The sequence below is a fragment of the Esox lucius genome, chromosome 3 (assembly GCF_011004845.1).
Source record: "Esox lucius isolate fEsoLuc1 chromosome 3, fEsoLuc1.pri, whole genome shotgun sequence".
In the NCBI taxonomy this organism is placed as follows: Eukaryota; Metazoa; Chordata; class Actinopteri; order Esociformes; family Esocidae; genus Esox; species Esox lucius.
Window position 1 is genome coordinate 21,495,799 of NC_047571.1, and position 24,002 is coordinate 21,519,800.

At 42.2% G+C, this 24,002-nt stretch overlaps 1 protein-coding gene across 1 annotated transcript; it reads left to right on the forward strand.

Moving 5' to 3' along the window:
- The first annotated feature begins 14,971 nt into the window (after positions 1 to 14,971).
- Positions 14,972 to 22,458, forward strand: LOC105020613. Its single transcript, XM_010887779.3, has 8 exons — positions 14,972 to 15,099; positions 16,833 to 17,082; positions 17,584 to 17,684; positions 18,245 to 18,298; positions 18,376 to 18,495; positions 18,846 to 18,965; positions 19,106 to 19,203; positions 21,600 to 22,458. The coding sequence occupies exons 3-8, from the start codon at positions 17,591 to 17,593 to the stop codon at positions 21,972 to 21,974; spliced, it is 861 nt and encodes a 286-aa protein (XP_010886081.2). The 5' UTR covers positions 14,972 to 15,099; positions 16,833 to 17,082; positions 17,584 to 17,590; the 3' UTR covers positions 21,975 to 22,458.
- The last annotated feature ends 1,544 nt before the right edge of the window (positions 22,459 to 24,002 follow it).

Genomic DNA, 24,002 nt, shown 5'->3' on the forward strand with positions numbered 1-24,002 from the left:
CAGAGACCGCTAACCTCGGAAATGGCTCCATTCTAATGAGTTCGCTAATTTGCCAGAAACTAGCTGAAAAATAAACAGGATAACTTGATAACTTGATAAGCACATTGGCCAATATCTCAGAAAAAATGATATCTCCATCCAAAAGCTCATAATCACTTCCTACTAGCTCACAACTCTTCCGAAAGGCTGTATCGTTCCAAAAAGATGTTATAAAGTAGTTGTCGTTTCTTTGTGAACACACAACACAAATCTCTAGGGTTCAGTAACAGTAACAAATTTACTCACCCACTCCCTCTGTAGCAATTAAGAGTGTTGGGATGGGAAGTTATACAATCTGTTCTCTAGTTGTGCCCAAAATTGCAGTGCCGCAACACTTCTCGAAAGTTAGGTTAAAAGCAGAAGTCACATTTAGATTGGAAGTTATGCGCTATTGACAACTAATATAATGTAATCTAATGTCTCAAAACATGGACATTCTAAGTACGTTTACCCCTTTGAGAGGAAGAGTGTATGACATGGGGAATGGATGGTAGCCTAATCATCAGCCATAATTGAAGTGTGTTTTTTAATGAAGTAAACAATGGATGGATCATGTCTGTCAAGTTTCTGGTTTGGTTGTTTTTGCAACAGTTGGTCAGGGAGATGTTCAGATACTGACTCTGAAAAAACATGGAAGAGCAGGGATGGAGAGAAAGACGTAATGCTGGATGAGAAGAGAGCAAACTTTTTTTTAGAAACCCTTGGGTTCTTAGAAATGTCTGCAAGCGGAATTTGGTGGGATGACCTTTCCTATATAGATTGTCTGGAATTTTCTCCATTTATATTTATCCACCTTTCAGTGGAATGATGTACTTCAAATTGCTTGGAAATGACTTTATAACCCCACCCAGACTCAATAATCTTTCTTCTGAGGGCCTCGGATAGGTCTTTTGATCTTGGCATGATGTGTTACCTCACACCCATATGTCTGGCCAAACCAGACCAAGGATGAAGTATTAACAAAACATGTCATTAGAGGCATTAATAAATGTTTGAATAAATGTCAATAAGTAAAAATAATGAGTAGCCACATCTGACTACTTCTTAGCTGAGGGATTGTGAATCTGAATGATTCAAATTACAACCCAGTCAATTCCAAACTTAATAACATTACCTATTGTGGAACACAAGCACAAAGCAAAATCCAGAGCTATCTGGCCCTAACCACGGTTACTGAACAAAGGCTGGGCCCAGCCTTGCCAACGGGTAAACACGGGACAATCTGACTCCCTGTCGAGGAATGGCAGTGAAAACAATGCACCACAGCAGAACCTGTGAAAACTGCAATTCCTAAAGGAATACATAAAATTTATATTTTCTACAATGTTATTTCCCAATGTTTTGACCATTATTCATGGTTTGAAGGACCCATTTGTTGAAAATAAGCTACCAGACCTTTTGGTGGAGGACCCAGAGAGCTGCGGATCAGTAGAACACTACATGGCTGGCTGCCACAACATGAGGAACAGTGTCTGACGGAACATGTTTTATGCAAATGTCATTTTTTATGGTATATTTTATGTTTTCATTTATTATTGTTCGGCGGACAAGCTCAATGCTTTGTAAATATGTAAATTGTTACATAATGCCAACAAAGCAATTTGAACTGACAAATAGTTTTATGAGGCAAACAATAGGGAATGGGAGAAAATGACGAGGTTTTGAACCTGTATTATACCTTATGTATACAATGGAGTTTAAAATATGCACACCAGCTCATGTTTATGCATTACGGTCCACCACTACCCAACAACCAGCAATAGTGGGAACAGAGTTTATTTTCATTCTTCTTTTATACCTATGTGTTTTGGTGTTTTATTATTTCCATGAGAGGACAATGAATCATAGGCCATGGACACTGGTATGTACAGGGATACAGCGAGAAAGGGTAAAGACAGTCAGCAGAGCTGAGCCTATAACCGCGCCCAAGGGGTATTTGTGTGCATCAAATCAATCATCACACAACTCGATTTAACAGAAAACAAAGCTGTCATGCAGATCTTCTCTGACATGAGGATTCGTCCATTTACATCCTTTTTTGTTTCTGCTTTTCAGTTAACACTTAATGATTTGCATGGGCCTGAGTACATATGGATGCACGAACTCAAACCCTGCCCTCTAACAGACAGACACGCACATCTGTTTTTCTATCATTGTGGGGACCTGATACCTATCCTTAACCCAGAGATCCATGATTCCTATGTTGTCTAGCCCAAAACCTAACCCTAATCTCATTAACCTTACGTTTGGGCCTAAATATAACCCAGCCCATATGACTAACTCTAACTGATAATGCCTAAACCTGAAATGAACAACAATTCTAATGTTACGCCCAATTGTACGTTTTCCCTAAACCCTTACCCAAAAATCGCATTTTACCTGGTGGGAACCTGAAAGAAAACTGTGGTGACCTATTTGGAAGGTTTTACTATCTCCTTAGAGACTTGGCTGGACTTGACTTGGCCTCACATGTACACATAGTCCTGAATCTAACATACTGAATGACTGACCAATGTGAATAGATTATCTAATTTCACTGATATCTAGGGGCACTCTCAATATCCCAACCAAATTAGACAGCGATATTCTATCTACGCCCACAACAGCCACTAGAGGCAACACTGAGCACCACGGAAAAATATTAGCTTCTCTCTTAGTAATGCCAGTGCAGGAGTTAGAGGGTGCAACTATCACTTCAATATAATTGCGATATCATGGACATGCAAAAACTCTGCCCCTGGAAGCAATTTGTGCCTAATCTTAACCATTGAGTTGTTTCTGTTAATCCTATCTCAAACATAAAGCCTTAGTGTAAACAGTCTGAATAGCTGTAATAGGAATCTGGTTAAAAATGCCAAATTGCCCACAACACAATGTTTTCAATGTCATATGGAAAATTTTCTCTTAATTTTACCACAATTGCTTTCCAGTCTAAGTTTTTGTCTGTAGTGATCTACATTCCACAAATCACAATGACTAATAACACTTTCTTGAGTTTTATCAGTGTTTTGAGTGACAAAAAGTATATTCTCTTAGGTTATGGCTAACTGCCCCCTCAGTCTCATAAATAAATGTACACTGAGGTGTTATACACTTGTGAAGGCATGCTCAAGGCACCGCTCAGGCATGATGCATTTTAGCTTTCTTTTTACTGTTTGCACATCTTTTGCCTCAGGCTCTAAATGAAAGGGGAAAATCCTTCCTGCCTGCCCTGTGGACTTTTGCCTCAAAAATCCATCTAGTTAAGTCTTTGGATTTCCTTCCTTGTATCGGAACTGGACTACCCACACTGACTCTTGGCTTCTCACCTCTTGAAGTACCTCTCTCCATTGCTCTTGGTGAAATCAGCCTCATCTCAGCTGTCAATCAGTTAATCTTACTTCTTTCTGATCTGCTGGCAAAGGTTGTTTTAGTTATGTTATGTGGGTTCCTGTTTCTGGAAACTGGTATGAAGTTATGGGGCTCTACACTTACATCAACTGTGGTTTGGTAGGCTGACTAGCTGGCTGTCTGGCCAGCTTAATGGCTAAAATGACTGCCTAACAGTAATCAATGACTGGTTAAATAAGTGGTCGGCCAAATGTTTGTTTACGTGTGGCTCAATTCACTACCATTAAATTAACTAGCTAGCTATGTGACAGACACTGCATTGCTAACATAACAGCTAGCTGGATAGCAAACATGCAAGCTGATTTGTGACACTACATTTACGAAGTGTTTTTGTAATAAGTTTCCTATACATTTCAATTTAAGGAAGTAGTCATGAGTGTATATGACTTGGTTATAGTTAGGGCTTGGTGATTAAAGTATATACATTTTATCATGGTAAAAATGTTTACGATACTAATAAAACTTTTGAGAAATTATTTTGTTTATCTTATCTTTTATCTTTTATTTATTTTTAAACACATGTTGTTATACTGTCAGTAAGCTACTGCAGTAGTTGTGGTTGCATGCATCATTAGCTATATCCGCGAATAGGAAAGGATTTGTATAGCCGGACATGAAAGTTAAATTACATCAAAACTTGTAGGGCTCTGCAAAAAAAAAAATCCTGTAAAAAGTTTAAATAGTATGTATACAATCTGGACTCTACTACACCAACTGAATTTGTTCCTAGCCATTAGCACAGTTACTAAAAAAACTTTTCCCCCAGGTAGGCTACTAATAAATAAATTATGTTATTAGCACTCACCAAGTTTATTTTTACAGTGGTTATACACCAGTGGCGGCTGCTGGTCTCAAAGAGGGGAAGCTAATTTTTGGCCTACATTATAACCCTCTGATGGTTTTCATATGTAGTGACACTCGGGGTCTTTGGGGTCTTTTGGACCCCAGAAAATTACATTTAATCTTGTAACAGAAAAATTCATTTCCCTGTTGTAGCCGAGCATCCATTGACTTCAATGGGGCTGCTTAGAAAAAAAATTTTCAGTGCTCCGAAAGTAGACGTGATTGGATAAATGCTGCGATTATATTCCGTCCACGGACGCTCAGTGTCTCTGGGGGTGAATGAGGAGTGGGCTGGCCCAGACTCCGGGCTTCCGCGTGATGATTGACGATCTGACGATCTGTCCAACTGCATCTCCTTTTGACTGACAGCGGTCTGTACTATAAGAAGTCACTGAAGCTATTTCGCGTCCCATCGCGGATTTCTCAAGTGTATTCGAAAGACAAACTGCTGCAATATTTCTTGATATTTGTTTGGCGAAATTGATAGCCGTTTTGCATTATACATTTCATACAATTATAGGCTACACCACAATCCTTGTTTCAGTTTTACGAAGTTTAATATATATTTTTTTAGATAGTTCATTCATTCATTCATATACAGTAGTAGGCTAGGCTAGCGTTGTACGCGGGTGAAACTGTACATGATGGCAGAAAGTGCTAATATTGTCGACCTGATTTTCGCGAAGCCATTAATAATAAGAGTAAAATTATATTTGGAAAAAATAAAATAAAAAATAATATTGTTCTGTTACAAAATTAAATGTTATTGTCTGGGGTCCAAAAGACCCCAAAGACCCCGAGTGTCACTACAAATGAAGACCATCAGAGGGTTATAATGTAGGCCGAAAATGTTGCTTCCCCTCTTTGAAAGACCAGCAGCCACCACTGTTATACACTATATGGCCAAACGTATGTGGATACCTGACCATCACATCGTAGGAACTTGTTGGACATCCCTTTCAGCTTTTACAGCCACCACCCTCCTGGGAAGGCTTTCCACACAATTTTGGAGTCTCTGTCTCTGAGGGAATCTGTTGCCACAAAGTGGGAAGCATCCAATTGTCTAAAATGTCTTTGTATCCTATAGTGTTAAGATGACCCTTCACTGGAACTAAAGAGCCTAGCCCACACCCTGAAACACAGCCCCAGACCATTATCCCTCCTCCACCAAACTGTACAGTAGGTACTATGCATTCTAGATAGCATTCTCCTAGCATCCGCCACACCCAGATATGTCCATCAGACTGCCAGATAGTGAAGCATTATTAATCACTCCAGATAACATGTTTTCATTGCTTCAGAGTCCAGTGGCGGCATGTTTTACACCCCTCCAGCTGATGCTTGGCATTGTGCATGTTGACATGAGGCGTGCATACAGCTGCTCAGCTATGGAAACACATTACATGAAGCTCCCAATGCACAGTTCTTGTGCTGCTGTTTTGGTTGAGCCAACTGTGTTGCGTTGCCTCTAATTGGGGACCCTGTTTAAGTTCAGTTGTTTCCACACCTGGTGTGGATCATTATTTGTGCCAGTTGTGTTGTGCTGCACCTCAGTTTGTGGTTTGCCACGCCTTTTGTTTTTTTTCTATTCTGTTTGGCTAAGAAGACCAATAAAAGGATGTTTCCCTGTGCTCACTCTACGCCCTGTGTCCTGCCTTCCCTCAACCATGACACTAACCCCAACCTTAAACCTCATCCTATCCCTAACCTTAACCGTTTCCCTAAGCCTTACACCAACATTTATTCTAATCATAATCTTAACAAGAATTGACTTTGGTTTTGATGGTTTGTTGCAAGTATGAATAACTGTAGAGCATCTGCAGATGGTAATTTCAACTATCTAAATAAAATGAATTCCAGTTTTCTGTTACTGTATGAAAGTGCCAGATTTGTTTGTGGAAATGCTCTTCCTCTCCATGGTTACTTTAACTTGTTTACTTTTGTGTGATCCAAAGCAATTACATGGCAATGTTTGTGAGCATTTATTTTTCATACGCTACAGTTTGAGTACTAAATGATTGGAAATTCCCATTTCAAATGTATATCATGTTATTTATCAGTATGAAATCACATGAGAAAAACCTTTTTGACATATTGCCTAGCCGTAGTTCTACCCACAGTACAGGACAGTACTGTATGTTGAAATGTACAGTATATTAGTGAATGGATGAAGGATGGCTGGCAGAATGCTCTGCATGATGTGTTGCCTACCCTAAAACATTCTTAACTTAGCAGTTTTATGTAATCAATTGAACAATAGAAATGTGATGTGTAACTTTGTATTGGGTCTTTTGATGGATGCGCATTCAAAAACAATCTTGTGTAAGCCTGTATGAGGTTTATGCAACCTACACTTAAACAGTCTACACACAATTTTTGAGGACAAACATCAAATATTGAAGTCAGATCATGACATTCTGTTGCTGACAGACTGCAATGAGCTATTGATTAAAAAACGCTATGGGTACACACACACATACACACAAAAGCACACAAAGGCCCCTGCCAAGAAAGTGGGCCTGCACAATGAAAACCATTTACTCCATACAATAGCAGGTTAGACAAAGCAGAGGTACAGACATCAGGCTGGAGCCTGATTACTACAGTTCAATAAGTTAGTACTTTGCAAGTGAAACTCAAATGTTCTCATTCGTTATACACGCTCGATAGAGAATGATAACCCTCACAATGCATTACAGTCAACCTACCAGTTGGATATGGTTCTTGTGGCTGGGTATTATCATAACAAGAGCAACAGTTTGGACAAAATGTATGTCCCTGTGCCATTTTCAAGACATATGTGAGAAGAATTTTAACTTGGGAAAGTGTGAAAGCAATTCCTGTCGAGGCAGTTTCCCTGAGACCTCGTTCCATAGTCTAAAAGGCCTGTTAGTGCTCGTTCGTCTTTGTTTAATGAAGTGGTATTAGGCTCCAAGTGCTTCAGTCAGATTCATTGTGTGTGTGTGTGAGCGTGTGTGTGCGTGTGTGCGCGCGTGTGTGTGCGTGTGTGAAGATGTATGTAGTCAGTTTTTCCTGGTTATGTACTTCTGAATCAGATTACAATTTTATCACACAACCTATGACCATGGTGAAACACACACATACACCAAACCGCATGCACACACACACGCGCACACACACAAAGACTACACACTCAAACCTCCCTGCCTCCTTTTTTTCTGTCGGTTGCTTTATTGATAGAGTAATTTGCCCTGACATTCTAGTGTAGTCTCTAGGGTGCAGTGTGTATTAATTACCATCTATTCATCTGAGGCCGTTCAGCCTCTCAGCCTCCGCTCTCCAGAGCACTGATGCTCTGCCAATGCTTCACAGCGTCTGTCACAGCCCTAATGCCTGTAATAGGCTCTATATGATAAGAGCCCTGATGCTGAATCGTTCTTTGGGACAAAGAGGGCACTGATCTGAGACAGAGCTTAACATTCACACCACACACTCCTGGAGAAAGTCTATCTATAGCTTCTTGCTCCGAAAACTCACTAGCTTTTCTCTTGGCTGTGGAACCTCAGTCTTGTCCTTACTGTCTAGATGTGGACTGCCCCCATCTTTTTACTCAGACTCATACCGCTCCATCACTCTCTGTTTTTCCTGTTTCATATGACAGCTGAATAAGAAAGTGTCAGATAAAGGTATTCAGTTGAAAGCAGGTGTAGTTTCACCAATTCAAAAATAAACCCTAACCTTGTCTCTGGTGGATATTGCCTACTCAAAACCACTTGAATAGAAGTACAACGCAAGCAACACTTTTGGTTTTCATGCTGCCTCTGTAAACAGACTACATTTGTACGTATTTGTTAATATTTTTATTCCTTGGTTTTCAGGACAGACACAGTTCTCAAAACAACGCGTTTCAACCTAAGCCTATATCCAGCCAAAAATATCCTAGAACTGTCAAACTACATTTTCCTCAACTAAAAAAGAACTGATGTTCCCTCATTGTCTATAGTTATTCGGTCAGCCAGACAGACAGAATTCAGTCCATCCTCTGATGCTCCTCTCTAGTTTGAGGGCACTAATGTGAATGCTCCTCTTCAAGTCCTCTTCAGCTAGACTCTACAACAAGATAAGGCACCCCCTCTCTTCTCTGCTCCCATCTTCTCCCCTTCTCATCCCTCCTGGCATATCAAATGTCGAACCGGCACAGGAAACCTAATACATGGTTAATAACTATCCTACTGACAGCTATTCCTGCTGTTCCACTACCAAGTACTGCCAGGTCAAATCATCATCACCAGAGAAAGAAACGTGCATGCGCTCTACACACAAATAGTTCTGACTGTAGTGTTTGTCTTGTCCAATAATCTACATAGTTGACCCAATAATGGCAATTGATACAGAAAATCCTTAGGCATTTACACTGAGACGGAATGGTTTGACTGTGGTATGTCCTGTGTACAGGTCATTTAATGGTAGCTAGTGATCAAAAGCGTTACACTTATCAGCGCCCGTTTGTTTGTTTTATATGTACACTACCGTTAAAAAGTTTTTGGGTCACATAGAAATGTAGCTGTTTTTATTTCCATTAAGACAACATCAAAATGATCCGAAATACAGTGTAGACATTGCTAATATTGTACTATTGTAGCAGGAAGTGGCAGATTTTCTGTGTAAAATCTAGATGGGCATAGAGGCCCATTATCAGCAACAATCACCCCTGTTTTCATTTTCATTTTGTTTCAGTCCATTTGGTCTTTTGCATTTTATTTTGTTTATTTTGTATTTACCCTTATTGGGCTTTGTCTTCTATTTATCTTCTGTGTTTTGAAATTAAACCTGTTCCCTTGCAATTGCATCCTATCTCATTGATTCCTACGTTACAGAATAACTTGGATGCCTGATTCCCACTCCAAGGAGGACCCCTACTGTCACCCACTGGAGGGCTGGCCACTCCTACCGTCACCCACTGGAGGGCTGGCCACCCCTACCGTCACCCACTGGAGGGCTGGCCACCCCTACCGTCACCCACTGGAGGGCTGGCCACCCCTACCGTCACCCACTGGAGGGCTGGCCACCCCTACCGTCACCCACTGGAGGGCTGGCCACCCCTACCGTCACCCACTGGAGGGCTGGCCACCCCTACCGTCACCCACTGGAGGGCTGGCCACCCCTACCGTCACCCACTGGAGGGCTGGCCACCCCTACCGTCACCCACTGGAGGGCTGGCCACCCCTACCGTCACCCACAGCCATTGTCGTGCCAGGTCATGACATTTCCATATTCAGTTCTAGTTTCTTTGTTTCTTTGTTCTGTTTAGTTCCCCTTCGTTTATTCGTTTCACCTGTCTAGTTTAGTCTTATCACCTATTCCCTCGTTTACCCCTTGTTAAGTTCCTATTTAAGTTCTTCCTGCCCTAGCGTTTGTTGTGAGTCATTGTTGGATGTTGCGGTCAATGTTATGTTTGTTCATGTCAAGCCTTGTAAAGAAGTCTGTCCTGGAATGAAAGCACCTTTATGTAAGTCACCTCTGCGCCTGTGTTCTTCTACCCTCGAGAAAGTGACACCAATCGACTCAGAGCTTGACATGTGCCCTTGTTAGGAGATGGTCAATTATTCACATTACCTTTGAGTGGTCATAATGTTTTGGCTCATCAGTTCACATGTATATGGAGGATGAGGTTCCTGCATGAGAGAATGCTTTCCATATGGTGCACTGTCATACAAATGTGTTTACAGAGCTTTTTAATTAATGGTTTACCAAAGACATTTGTAATAAATGCAATAGCCACAAATGTTTTCTAAATGGGTATGAGTTGCAGTTGTCTTCCCAAACCATTGTCTCGAAATGTATAAGCCCTATGGCTGGCTTGTGAAAGAGAGTGGGCCGGACCTAAGAAAGGTGTGCAGAGCCAGCACAAGCTAGCAAGGTCCTCGGTTCTGTTAGGAAACACCTTTTTAATGTAAGGTGAATATGTGCAATGCCTCAATTCACCCTAACCATCTTTTCGAAATTGTGACAAAGGGTTAAATAAAAAGCTAAAACATATTCAACTCTAACTCTTGTTTATCTCTTGGCTACATTCATGTCCCACCTACCCACCTACTCTATTCACCTCCACATGTACTCCAATAATTTACATCTTAATCCACTGCTGACTCAACCCTCTTCCTGACTCCAAAACCTGCTACTATCAGTAAACAAAAGAGAACATGCCAAGCCTCCCAGGATTCCACAAGATTCTAAACTACATTTATAAAATCAATGAGCAGCAATGCAATGCCTGAACCTGATGGAAAGCAGTGCAGTCTGACACTAATATAATCAGAGAACAGTACAGTCGTTAATATTCTATGACTATGAATGACAGCCCAACTGTGGGACAGAGTCTCATTCCAGGCTCCTTGCAAGCCCAGCTCCTGAATTCAATCTTGCCCTTTATTATAAGATGTCCTTACTATGCTATCCCCTCCTCCATTGGGAGAATGATGGACCAACTACCATGTGGATGAGACATCTAAACACTTGCCTGAACACTCATCCTCCCAAGGCACGAGTATGAATTTATCCATTTCCCCACAGACACATTGAAGGGTCCATACTGAAGGTTGGAAGAAAAAAGAAGCAAGACAAGTGTAGCAGTTGTATAGGGGTCAGCACAATATTTCTTAACATTTGATCCATCCACCCACTTCTAACACACCCCCCCACCCCAATCCCACAGAAACATACTCTAAGATTTCACTCTGGTACTCTGGTTGGAAAGTTCTCAACAAACCTCTAACATTTGAAGGTTCAAATTTCAGTTCAGGGCCCCCCTCTGAGTGTTCTCTCACTCTGTATCCTCATCGCACACAGTCTCCAGGGACTACCACTGAGACAGACACACAGTCTCCAGGGACTACCACTGAGACAGACACACAGTCTCCAGGGACTACCACTGAGACAGACACACAGTCTCCAGGGACTACCACTGAGACAGACACACAGTCTCCAGGGACTACCACTGAGACAGACACACAGTCTCCAGGGACTACCACTGAGACAGACACACAGTCTCCAGGGACTACCACTGAGACAGACACACAGTCTCCAGGGACTACCACTGAGACAGACAGCGTTCAGAAGATACCTGCATGGTGGGTCCTACCCTCTCTCTCGGAGGCCTTGCAGGAAAAATCCCGAAGCTGTGATTCATCCTCCACTTTTGTTAGCGAATTTGCCTGCCGACTCATCAGGTTTTATGACCGCTGTTCCTCTCCTGCATTTTCACATCATCATAATCCATTTCCAGTTAATACCGGTTCTGTATTCCACAAAAGTTGAAGTAGTACACATATTTCCTAGGTTTTAAATCACTAGATCTTACTGAAATGGGCTTGAAGAATGAGAGAGCATGTATGTGAATAAACCTAACACTTTACTTTCAGAGTCCCAAAAGTGGGTCTGTAGATGTTTCCCTGGATAGGGCCACAGTGTCACTGGACCCCCTCCCCGTCTCAGCCCCATGGTCCTACACTGCTATATTATTGTGCCAGGGGAGTAGGGTCAGTTCTCCTTCTCCACTGTAAATCAAAGGAATGCGCTCTCTAAATATTACTTGTCTCCTGCTCCGTTTACATTTATGATAAATTAGGTCTTGGCCCACACCTCCGGAGTACCAGGCTTGCAAGACTCGTTGCTGTCCCTGTCCAAAGGCCACTCGGTTGTGTTGTAGATCATTATGATACCTGATGATTCCAGCTACCACACTGCCACACTTGAATAGACTCTGGACACAGCCCACATACATGTATTCATCATTACAACTTGTATTCTTAAAATGTTCACCCGTCACAGCCAAAAGAGGACTGGTAACCTCTTCGAGCCTGGTTCCTCTCTAGGTTTCTTCCTAAATTTCACCCCCTTTTAGGGAGATTTTCCTAGCCACTGTGCTACAACACTGTTGCTGCTTGCTCCTTGTGGTTTCAGGCTGGATGTTTTGTAAAAGCACTTTGTGGAAACTGCTGATGTAAAAAAGGCTTTATAAATAAATCCATTTGATTGATTGATTGATCTACTGAATCTTGATCTACTGTACAATTTGAACTAACTAACAACCCTAACCCTTGCTCTAACCCAATGGTTCCCAACTTTGGTTCTAAAGTACCACCAACAGCTCACATGTTTGTTGTAGCCACGGACAAGCCCGCCCAATTGAACTCAACGACAACGAGAGCCTGAAAATTAGTAGACTAGTTAAATCAGATGTGCCCAGCTGGGGCTGCAATAAAAAGATGTACTGTTGGGGGTACTGGAGGACCAAAGTAGGGAACTACTTCCCTAAAATCTACCCTTACCCTAAATCTTCTTCTAAACCTAACACAAAGAAGCAGTTCCTTATCAACAGGTAGTTTGTTGATATTATTACTGTCTGTGGAACACCAGATGGAAATATAACCCATAACCTGTTTTTTCTCCCTTTTCCCCCCAGGCTTCCTTTAGCTCGCTCTCTCTTTAATGTTTGATTTCCTCTTGAAAATCCGAAGTACAAACTATATCCAGTATTGGCACAGACCGTAAATGAAACAAATATGTCCCTCTGTCACATTGCAAATTGAGGTTGCAGCCATTCTATGGCCACGTTCATCATTGTCAGATTGTTTGAAAATATAATTAACAGTTGAATCACGCTCATTTACTCTGGGCATACATCATACCCGCTAACTGCCAACCAGGCAATAAGAGCTAATGGGATTTTCCGCTTCATAATGTCTCATAGTGATGCAGGGCCTAAGGAGACTCTGGTCCCACAGGGTGGTGGACGCTGTCACTCTATCTTCAGCTCTGTTTCCTCCTTACGTAAGGACAAATGAGGCCAGGGCACCAACTCCGACCACAGCACTCCCCTGTGAGAGAATTTGGGGCACAGTGAGTCCGGAGGCTTTGTTAGCCCATTTTACCCATCATCCTAAGTCCACACGGGGCTTCCGTAGACCTTGAAACAGCCTCCCAAGTTTTTGGGACCCACTTGGTCGAGTTTGACTCCCCACAGCAGTGACAAGGGGACGAGAGCATGTTTCAAAGTCATGCTTTATCTAGAGAACAGGGTGTCATTTAAGCCCTGGATCAGATGTCTCCTGTACCCATGGGTGACACGGACAGCAGATGACCACTAGGGGGCACCATGCAGACTGCATTCAGTATTAGGAAGGACACACAACAACGTCATGACTCAGCTCTCCTTCTCACTAGCTAATCCTGCATACCAGCTGTGTGCTCCCTGCACCCCCCAAAGCCTCCCTGCACCCCCCAAAGCCTCCCTCTTCCATCCCAACCCCCCACCAACACCTGTATTTTGGTAATTTAGCAAACGGCCCTTATCCAGCTAACTTGCAGCGATTAGGGTAAAGTGCCTCGCTCAAAGCACAACAAAGCCACCTTGTCGGCTCAGAGATTTGAATCAGCAACCTTTTAGGTATTGGGCCTCCACTATTCACTAGGCCTTCTGCTGCCCACTCTGTCCCCAGTCCTAGCGTTTAGCATTTTGTCATCCCCCTGTTTGAGTTGGCACAGTATTTGATATGACTTAGAGACACACAACAATTCAGTCCAGGACCCAAAGTAAGGACAGTAAGACCCGTAGACACAGGTGTATGTTTTAAATGGGGACCTGGACCGGAACATTTGGATCAAATCCATATGGACTCAAGGACAACTCAGACCCACTTGGAGTGACGAAAAACAGTTATGTTAATAAAAATCCGTAGTTAAGGAATGTGTGTTTATACATAGACTTGGTCATCTAAAAATGTATATTAATGTACATTACTACAGTTAATTATTCTTTAGGCCACAGCTTTTCAACTCCAGTCCTTGATTGCCAAAACACTTCTAATTTCCACCCTAACTTTTTAATAATGGCGATTCATACCTGAGAAATTAATAATTACCTGAGTGCAAATAATTACTACGGAAAACCAAAAACTATGTGTTTTGGCCCTCCAGGCTTATTTGTGTTCAGGTCCATTCGGGTCAGTGAGAGGTAGATTAAAACAAAATTATGACATTCAAACAGGAGTCAGGCCAGAGCTGGCAACGTTTAAATATCAGACCCGAACCCAAGGTGGATCTGAAGGATGGACCAAGATGGGTTTTGGGTAGTCGCTTCCACTCTACCTTTAACCCCTGTATCAGCCCGGGGCATGGTCCAACGAGGCCTCTCCCACTTGCCTTGTACAGCCCCCTAGTGGCCAATGCTGTAATGAAATCCTCACATGTATTGAAACAATGACTAGCACAGTACAGCTGTAGCTTATTGGAAAAGAAACACAGGCTTGTGTTAATTATCAATCAAAAAATATCAGTCGAATTCGAAGTAGCCATGGGTAACATCACCTGGTGGATGCATACATCCATGGTCTGGAACAAAAGCCAGCATAAGAAGCAGCCCTGCAACATACGCTAAACAAAATACAAACACAACATGCAACCATTTCAACAAAAATGCAAAAATACAGAGTTACAGTTCAAATGATTTCTAAAACACATATATAAAATAATGCATAATTTGATCAGCTGCTTGATGTAACTGTGACCACAGGAGATTGCAGTTCATGTAAATGATTAGGACGGAATATATCGAAATGCATCTGTTGGTCATAGATACCGTTAGAGAAAAAAGTAGGGGCGTGGTTCAGATAATTAGTCAGTATCTTCTGGGACTATTTGCCTCATGCAGCAGGACACATCACGTTTGCTCAGGCTGTTTGATCAGGCTGTTGATTGTGGTCATGGAATGTCCTTCTTCAGTGGCTGGATATTGGCAGGAACCGAAACGTACTGTTGCACGCTGATCCAGAGAATCCCAAACTTGCTCAGTGGGTGACATGTCCGGTGAGTAGGCAGGATATGGAAGAACTTCAGCTTAGAGGAAGCTGAGAACACATTCTGTGACATGGTGGACTTAACACCGATCAGCCATAACATTATGACCACTCACAGGTGAAGTGAATAACACTGAAAATCTCGTTATCATGGTACCTGTCAGTGGGCGGGATATATTAGGCAGCAAGTGAACATTCTGTCCTCAAAGTTGATGTGTTAGAAGCAGGAAAAATGGGCAAGCATAAGGATCTGAGTGACTTTGACAAATGGGCGGCCAAGGCTCATTGATGCACGCGGGGATCGAAGGGTGGCCTGTGTGGTCCGATCCAACAGACAAGCTTCTGTAGCTCAAATTGCTAAAAATGTAAATGCTGGTACTAATAGAAAGGTGTCAGAACAGTTTGTGCATCACAGTTTGTTGTGTATGGGGCTGAGTAGCTGCAGACCATTCAGGGTGCTAATGTTGACCCCTGTCCACTGCTGAAAGTGCAATGGAGCAATGGAAAAGGTGGCCTGGTCTGATGAATCACGTTTTCTTTTACAACACATGGATGGCCGGGTGCGTGTGCGTCGCTTACCTGGAGAACACATGGCACCAGGATGCATTATGGGAAGAAGGCAAGGCGGCGGAGGCAGTGTGATACTTTGGGCAATGTTCTGCTGGGAAACCTTGGGTCCTGCCACTCATGTGTATGTTACTTTGACACGTACCACCTACCTGAGCGTTGTTGCAGACCATGTGCACCCTTTCATGGCAACGGTATTCCCTGATGGCTTGGTCTCTTTCAGCAGGATAATGCACCCTGCCATGGTTCAGGAATGGTTTGAGGAACCAAACAATGAGTCCAAGATGATGATTTGGCCTCCAAATTCCCCAGATCTCAATCCAATCGAGCATCTGTGGGATGTGCTGGACAAACAGGTCCAATCCATGGAGGCCCCACCTCGCAACTTACAGGACTTAAAGGATCAGCTGCTAACGTCTTGGTGCCAGATACCACAGCACACCTTCAAAGGTCTAGTGGAGTCCGTGCCTTGACGGGTCAAGGCTGTTTTTGCTGCAAAAGGTGGACCTACACAATATCAGGCAGGTGGTCGTAATGTTATGGCCGATCGGTTTACATTACCATGCTGAAATGTGAGATCCTGGTAGCAGCCGACCCTGGGCCTCAGCATCTCATCGCAGTATGTTTGTGCATTAAGACAGCCATCAGTGAAAAGGCAACCGCATTCGTTGTCCCTACCTTTGGCAGGAGGTGAAATGAACCATCACCATTTCCTGTCAACGGCTCTGGGGGACATTCCTGAGACCAGCGTGCCAATTACGCCCCCCCCACCCCCGAGCTGGTGACATCTGTGGTGTTGCAGTAAGGTAGAATGGCCTTTCAGTGTCCCCATCAGGGAAATGACCATGTAATTACAGCCAGCACCTTCATATGTCACACACGTCCAGGGGATGGATTATCGTGGCTAAGGAGAAATGCTCACTAACGGGGAGCAAAATAAATCTTGCACAAATTGTGCATATGGACCATCTTGTCTAATCTAACGAATCATGGGACCAACAATTTACACGTTGCATTTGTTCAGCCACAAAGCATCAAGAGAGGCTATTCCTGATTTTTCCAAACCCCTGCTCTGCCCCATCCCTCTCTGTATTTGGCAGCTGGCGTGTATTCTACCCAGCCTTGTTCAAGCCCCTCTGACTGACACTCAGTGCCTTTAGTTTTTTCATTCTCCAGGCTGCACCTGTGCTTGGCTGTCACCCTCCATAGAACGGCCCCCCGCTCTGGTACAACTGCTTGGCGACAAAGGTCCTTGTTTTTTTTTCCCTTCGGACCTCTAGTGTCGAACAAGGTAAGACACTGTATGAGGTCAAGTGTTAGAAACGTCCTTGTGATTGGGGTGAACGCTATCACAGCCGGAAATAGAAGTGTCTTAGAATGTTTTTGTCTCCGTTTGGGCTCATTCCTATTGTACGACTGTTGTGAGGTAAGTTCAAGGTTCAGTCAGAAATGTCATGTCCTGAACTACAGCTTCAGTGGTTTAGAATGTAATAATTTAAGTTAGTAGACTGTGCCTTAAGTTATTCTAGTGCTAAATAGGTTGCTAGAATACATGTAATGCTATTTAGTTGTTTTTGCTTTAATAGGGTCATTATATGCTTATTAAAAACCAATGGAGCATGCATTATGTTTACACATTCAATTATTATTTGTATTGTAATGCAACTTATATAATAGCTGAAATGTAATTTAATGTAACTTGATATCCTTTGTAATCCTATACCAATCTGTCTTTTTTTTTTTTTACAAATACCAACTAATCCATAGGTATGACTGTGTTCTAACCGCACGCATTTAACAACTTGAGTCTGGCTTCTAATCCATTCAGAAGAGTTCACAGAAGAAAACGTATAAATGTTGGCAATGGGACAGTCGTTTCTCATGCCTCTCCCCATTCTTTCTCCCATGTCCTTTATATCTCCCTCAGGGGAGAGATGGAAGAGAGTTTTGATACGTTTGAGGAGGAGTTAGGCATACCAGATCCTCCACCTCAGAGGCCTGTCAGACAGGTCCGCAGACCAGGGCCAGGTACGAAATATACAAAGACACTAGACCACTGGTTCAACTAAAGCTTACCGACCACAATGAAAAGCATGAGTCAGACCCAGTTTTTAGTGCCTGTGTCAGACCACAGATAATAGTAAATATAGTCCATATTCCAAGTACTACTGGACTGACTACTGGAAAAATGTGTCACTAACAAGCCTCACAATGGCCTTCATAATCCATACCATTACTTTATCTCGTCACGTGTGATACTTAAAGTGTTGCTGAATCTAGCTTGGAGTCAAGAGGTCCTCATCTGAACTGTAACAGAATGGTTAGGGTCTGTTCCAGAATACGGCTTTCTACTAACATGGGATGTAGTGATGCAGGAGGAGCATTTCCCTACATAGTCACCACATCTATGAAATATGATATCTTGTCCTACGACAGAGTAAATTCCCTTCCCAGACCTACTGGGGCAGCTTTAATGAAATTGCAAGCAAAGCTAATTTAGAGCAAGGGAGGTTAGTTTCTCTCTCTCTCTCTCTCTGCTACTACTCTCAGTTCTCTCTTGATCCTCCTCTCGCTCCTCTCCATTCCAGAAGCCATAGGACAAAGTTTACAGTACCAACTGTCCTGGTCTGCTCCCAATACAGGTGACAGGTGGAAAGATCCCAATGCTTCTACCTCACAAATGCAAATATGTGTTGAAATGTGAACTGTTTCTCTGCAGAAATGTACGCCCAGGAGACGAGGAGGACCATCCAGGAAAGTGCCATCCCTTCTCAACAGGAACCTCCAGTAATGCCAGGCCCCAAAATGATGCCCAGAGAATCCATTATCCTTGCAAAAAGTAATGAGCCCACCTCCGTCTTTCTGCCCTCTCTCCCCCTCTCTCTCCCCCACTCTCTCCCCCTCTCTCCCCCCCCCCTCTCTCCCCCTCTCTCTCTCCCCCACTCTCTCTCCCCCTCTCTCTCTCCCCCTCTCTCTCTCCCCCTATCCCCCCCCCTCTCTCTCCCCCCCTCTCTCTCCCCCTCTCTCTCTCCCCCTCTCTCTCTCCCCCTCTCTCTCCCTCTCTCTCTCCCCCTCTCTCTCCCCCTCTCTCTCTCCCTCTCTTGGACTAACCTACCAATGTAACCTGATGTATGCTCTTCTAACCTTTACATTACATTTCCCTGTGTTCCTCCCTATTTGTACGAAAAGCCATGTCCCTCCAGAACCTGAGCCAGAGAGAGACACCCTGGGAAGGGGTCACGCTGAACCGTTGTCTGTTCATCGCCATCACCCTGCTGGTGCTCAACTCTGGCTTCCAGAAACTACACGGCAAGTACACCAGACAAATCTTCACTACTAACACTGCATAGAAAATGTTGGCCAGGTAAACCACAATGACCATTAATACTGGGAAAACAACACGAAAACAACACACTCGTGCCTAATATGAGCATCTTGTGCTCCTTTAGAAACCCTAAAAGGCCGAAATGCTGTGGAGGAAGAAGGTTATTATGAAGCGCTGACTGTAAGGCGTTCAGCACTGAGACGCGACGTCCAACCCCAGGAGGTAATGGCTCCGATATACCAAGAACTCTCCAGTCTCCCCAGGTTTAGATACCTCATTCCTAATTAAGTTATGGTCTACAGGTGATATAGTGTAAAGAGCCAGTCATCCATGCCTGCAGTGTGCAGGTTGTAATCTTCATTTTGTAGAGCAGCTACCACTGTCACTCATGGTTTGATGCAGTTTCCATATTAATGGATGTCTTTAAGTAGCTTTATGTCATACTGAAAGCATACTTCCTTATTACTTAGTGGTTATGAAGAGTACATGTGAAGATTTATTAGGCTGTTTAAACATATACACGCTAGTATGACCATGGCCAGAGTTGTGCAGTATTTATGTTACACATACCTTCCAGTTATTGGAACCCGAGGTAAATATGAACAAAAAAGGCTGTGAATATTTTATTGTTTTTCATCAGCTAGATCTTACATCCAAAAACTCATATGAATCTAACCTTTAATTAAGTGAAAATTTTTCTACAAGAAAAACATATTGGCAATAATTATTATATTCAAAAACATTTATGCCACAATTATTGGTAACCCTGCATTTAATACTATGTGCACCCTCCCTTTGCCGGTTAACAGCTCTGAGTTGTCTCTTATAATGTTTGCAAACACATAAATATGGATTTGAGGCCATTCCTCTGTACAGAAATTCTCCAGATCCTTGATCCTCACTATTGGACTCTTCAGCTCAGCCCAGTGGTTTTCAATGGGATGGTCAGGTCAGGGGGAGTATGGCCATTGCAAAATGCTTGAACCTATAGTCAGTTAACCATATTCTTTGGATTGATGTCCTGGCGGAAAGTCCAACAACCTTGACCTAAAATATCCTTGTACTTGATGGAATCCATGTAGCTATGTAACCTAAAGGTGGGGGCAAAATGCAATATATTGAAGGCCCTGCAATCACTTTTGTCTTACATGTGTTCACTAAGTCACCTTATGCTGTGCTCATTCTGTATTTTGTTACACATCCACATCTAGCGCTTAGCCTTTAGCGATTGGCCTTGTTGAATCGCTCAAGAATAATCATGACCATTGCAACTAGTCAAAGTCAAGGAGGGTGGCATCAACAGGGGAGTATGACTTTCTTATGTTTGCACGAAACCTAACTTCTACATGACGTTTGCTGCTGAGAACGAATTAAATGAAAGAAATTATCGCTAATTCGGACTTGTCTTGTCTGAGAGCGGTGCTAATTGCTCTTGCATCTGAGCTCAAACCATGCACCTATATTTTGCAGGACCCTTAACAAAGTTCCCACAATATCCCCACAATATCACTGATCCACCACCATATTTCCAAGTGGGTAATCGTTTTTTTTTCACATGATTCTTTTTATTCTTTTTGTTGCCAAAAAGCACGATTTTTGTCCCATCAGCCCATTGAACCTGTTTCCAAAAAAGGTTGAATGAAATTGAGTACCCAACAGGCGCTTATGTTTGTGGTCTGGTGACAGCAGAGGCTTTCTTCTGGCAACCATTCCAAAAAACTTGTTAGCATAGAGGTGGCATCTAATCATAGTTTTGGAGAATTAGTGAAGAGTCTTTGCAGTTCTAGTGGTTTAACTTTTTTCATTATTGCCCTAATAGTGGTGATGAGTATTTTCAGAAGTTAACTATCTTTTCATAACCATTGGGTGATTTGTGAAGGTCAACAATCTTTTGTTTCATTTAATTTTGTGTTCTCTGGCCTTTCCCATGTTGATGGATGACTAGCGTTTTTTAGCCAGTGTGTCACCTCATTGTTGTACATTTTCATTGAACAAAAACAGGTTATATTCATATGATCCTTTGAATAACTAGGTATTTTCATGAAATACAAAACTTATCTAAATTAAATTATCTAATATTACAGTTTAATAAATTGGTAGTTTACATAATTAAATTTTCCGTTAGATGGTAAGGTGTAGAAAGGTGAACCTTGGCAGAATTTTAAATGTCACTGGTCTACACCATCCCATGCAATTCTATGCAAATAGGACAAATGGTGGAGCAGCAACAAGCTGCTGGGAAATGTTCAAAAACTCTTGTGGTTTTGTTTGGCCTAGAGGTGGTACTGTAGTACGAGAAGCCTTTTCTGCTAAATTGACATGCCCATTGCTACTTATGCTGGAAAGACAAGAATGGCATACTATAATTGGGAAATGGGACTTCTATGTTACTATTACCTCTGAATGCATTGCGGGCAGAGAGATCTGTGTCTCTAATTTAAACAGCAAGCATTTCAGTCTGATGGGTGAAGTGATTGTTGGCAAACGAAATACATACTAAATACTATGAGTATAAAGTATTCGCATCATAATAATATACCTGATTCCAAACCAATATGTTCTATAGATCAAGATTATTACAGGTATATTCCCTTATAACCATTTCATGTTTCCTGCAGCCTGAGGCTTCTCTGTATGAGGTGCTTTTCTGGTGGATACCCGATTTTGATGATGACGACGATGAAGATGACGATGACGAAGATAAGAAAATGAAAACGATTCAACTGAAGAAGGGTGTCCGAGAGAGGTCCCTAAAGGGCCTGAGAAACAGGGCCACACCAGAGAAACTTCTCAAAGGCAGAGAGAGAGCGAAGAAGCAGAGGACCAAGAAGAGGGATAAAGAAATGAATGGGAAGAAAAAGGGAAAACAGGCCAAGATAGCAGCAGACCAAGACGATGAGAAAAAAGATGAAGATGGAGAGAAAGTGTCAGAAGATGAAACCAAACCAAAGAACATACAAAACACTAAGAAATTAAAAGCCATCAAAACCTAGAAAGGCAAATGGCATGCCATCTGTTGAGTGATTTGGTAAAGGTGTTCAAGTTCTCAAGTAATAGCAAAATTAGGTCATGTTGTGTGGCCTCTTAGTGAACACTGTTTTCTCTTAAAAAAATTTAAAACTAGTAAATAGTGCATTATTGTTGGTTAATTGGCAGCATTCACAATTTCCAGCAAGACAAATAGGATTTAGTTCCCATTTATTTGTTCAGAATATTGTTCAATTCCTTTATAAACATGTAAGTACTGCAAAGATTTGCAATATGTCTTTTGAGTAATTTTTGGGGTCTTATTGTAAAATAACATTCTAACTGGGGGCTTGTGTTAACAATGGGTATGTCCCAATACAGCTTACACACTTCATCCACTCGATGGATTGAAAATTAAAATGGTCACTCATCTACCCCATGAACGTTTCATTATGTTGCTTCCAGATGTTAAATAGATTCAAATATCTCTGTGGTGAAAAAATTATGTTGCAAGTTTAGCACATTGTAAAAAGTTATTACTTGAGCAAACTTTTGTTCGGGAAAATCTTTAACAAAAACAATTTGAGTAATTTAAATACTGACAATATTTATATTACATATATACACTCATCTAAAGGATTATTAGGAACACCTGTTCAATTTCTCATTAATGCAATTATCTAATCAACCAATCACATGGCAGTTGCTTCAATGCATTTAGGGGTGTGGTCCTGGTCAAGACAATCTCCTGAACTCCAAACTGAATGTCAGAATGGGAAAGAAAGGTGATTTAAGCAATTTTGAGCGTGGCATGGTTGTTGGTGCCAGACGGGCCGGTCTGAGTATTTCACAATCTGCTCAGTTACTGGGATTTTCACACACAACCATTTCTAGGGTTTACAAAGAATGCTGTGAAAAGGGAAAAACATCCAGTATGCGGCATTCCTGTGGGCAAAAATGCCTTGTTGATGCTAGAGGTCAGATGAGAATGGGCCGACTGATTCAAGCTGATATAAGAGCAACTTTGACTGAAATAACCACTTGTTACAACCAAGGTATGCAGCAAAGCATTTGTGAAGCCACAACACGCACAACCTTGAGGCGGTTGGGCTACAACAGCAGAAGACCCCACCGGGTACCACTCATCTCCACTACAAATAAAAAAAAGAGGCTACAATTTGCACGAGCTCACCAAAATTGGACAGTTGAAGACTGGAAGAATGTTGCCTGGTCTGATGAGTCTCGATTTCTGTTGAGACATTCAGATGGTAGAGTCAGAATTTGGCGTAAACAGAATGAGAACATGGATCCATCATGCCTTCTAAACCACTGTGCAGGCTGGTGGTGGTGGTGTAATGGTGTGGGGGATGTTTTCTTGGCACACTTTAGGCCCCTTAGGGTCAATTGGGCATCGTTTAAATGCCACGGCCTACCTGAGCATTGTTTCTGACCATGTCCATCCCTTTATGACCACCATGTACCCATCCTCTGATGGCTACTTCCAGCAGGATAATGCACCATGTCACAAAGCTCGAATCATTTCAAATTGGTTTCTTGAACATGACAATGACTTCACTGTAATGAAATGGCCCCCACAGTCACCAGATCTCAACCCAATAGAGCATCTTTGGGATGTGGTGGAATGGGAGCTTCGTGCCCTGGATGTGCATCCCACAAATCTCCATCAACTGCAAGATGCTATCCTATCAATATGGGCCAACATTTCTAAAGAATGCTTTCAGCACCTTGTTGAATCAATGCCACGTAAAATTAAGGCAGTTCTGAAGGCAAAAGGGGGTCAAACACAGTATTAGTATGGTGTTCCTAATAATTCTTTAGGTGAGTGTATATATATATACAGTAGGGCAAAAAAGTATTTAGTCAGCCACCAATTGTGCTACCAAAATGTTGGCATCACAAACCCTTTAAATGTACCTTTTTTAAGTATCATCTCGTGTTCGATTAATTATAATATTTTTTGTAGTGAACAGAGAACTATATGTTCTTATCTACTTAAATACCCTCATTAGTAATGTACACTGCTCAAACAAAAT

Excerpts from the sequence above, each read along its gene's own strand:
- LOC105020613 (XM_010887779.3), top strand. The coding sequence starts at position 17,591 with ATGGAAGAGAGTTTTGATACGTTTGAGGAGGAGTTAGGCATACCAGAT. Across the intron at positions 17,685-18,244 it reads GGTCCGCAGACCAGGGCCAG|AAGCCATAGGACAAAGTTTA; the intron begins GTACGAAATATA and ends TCTCCATTCCAG. Across the intron at positions 18,966-19,105 it reads TGGCTTCCAGAAACTACACG|AAACCCTAAAAGGCCGAAAT; the intron begins GCAAGTACACCA and ends GTGCTCCTTTAG.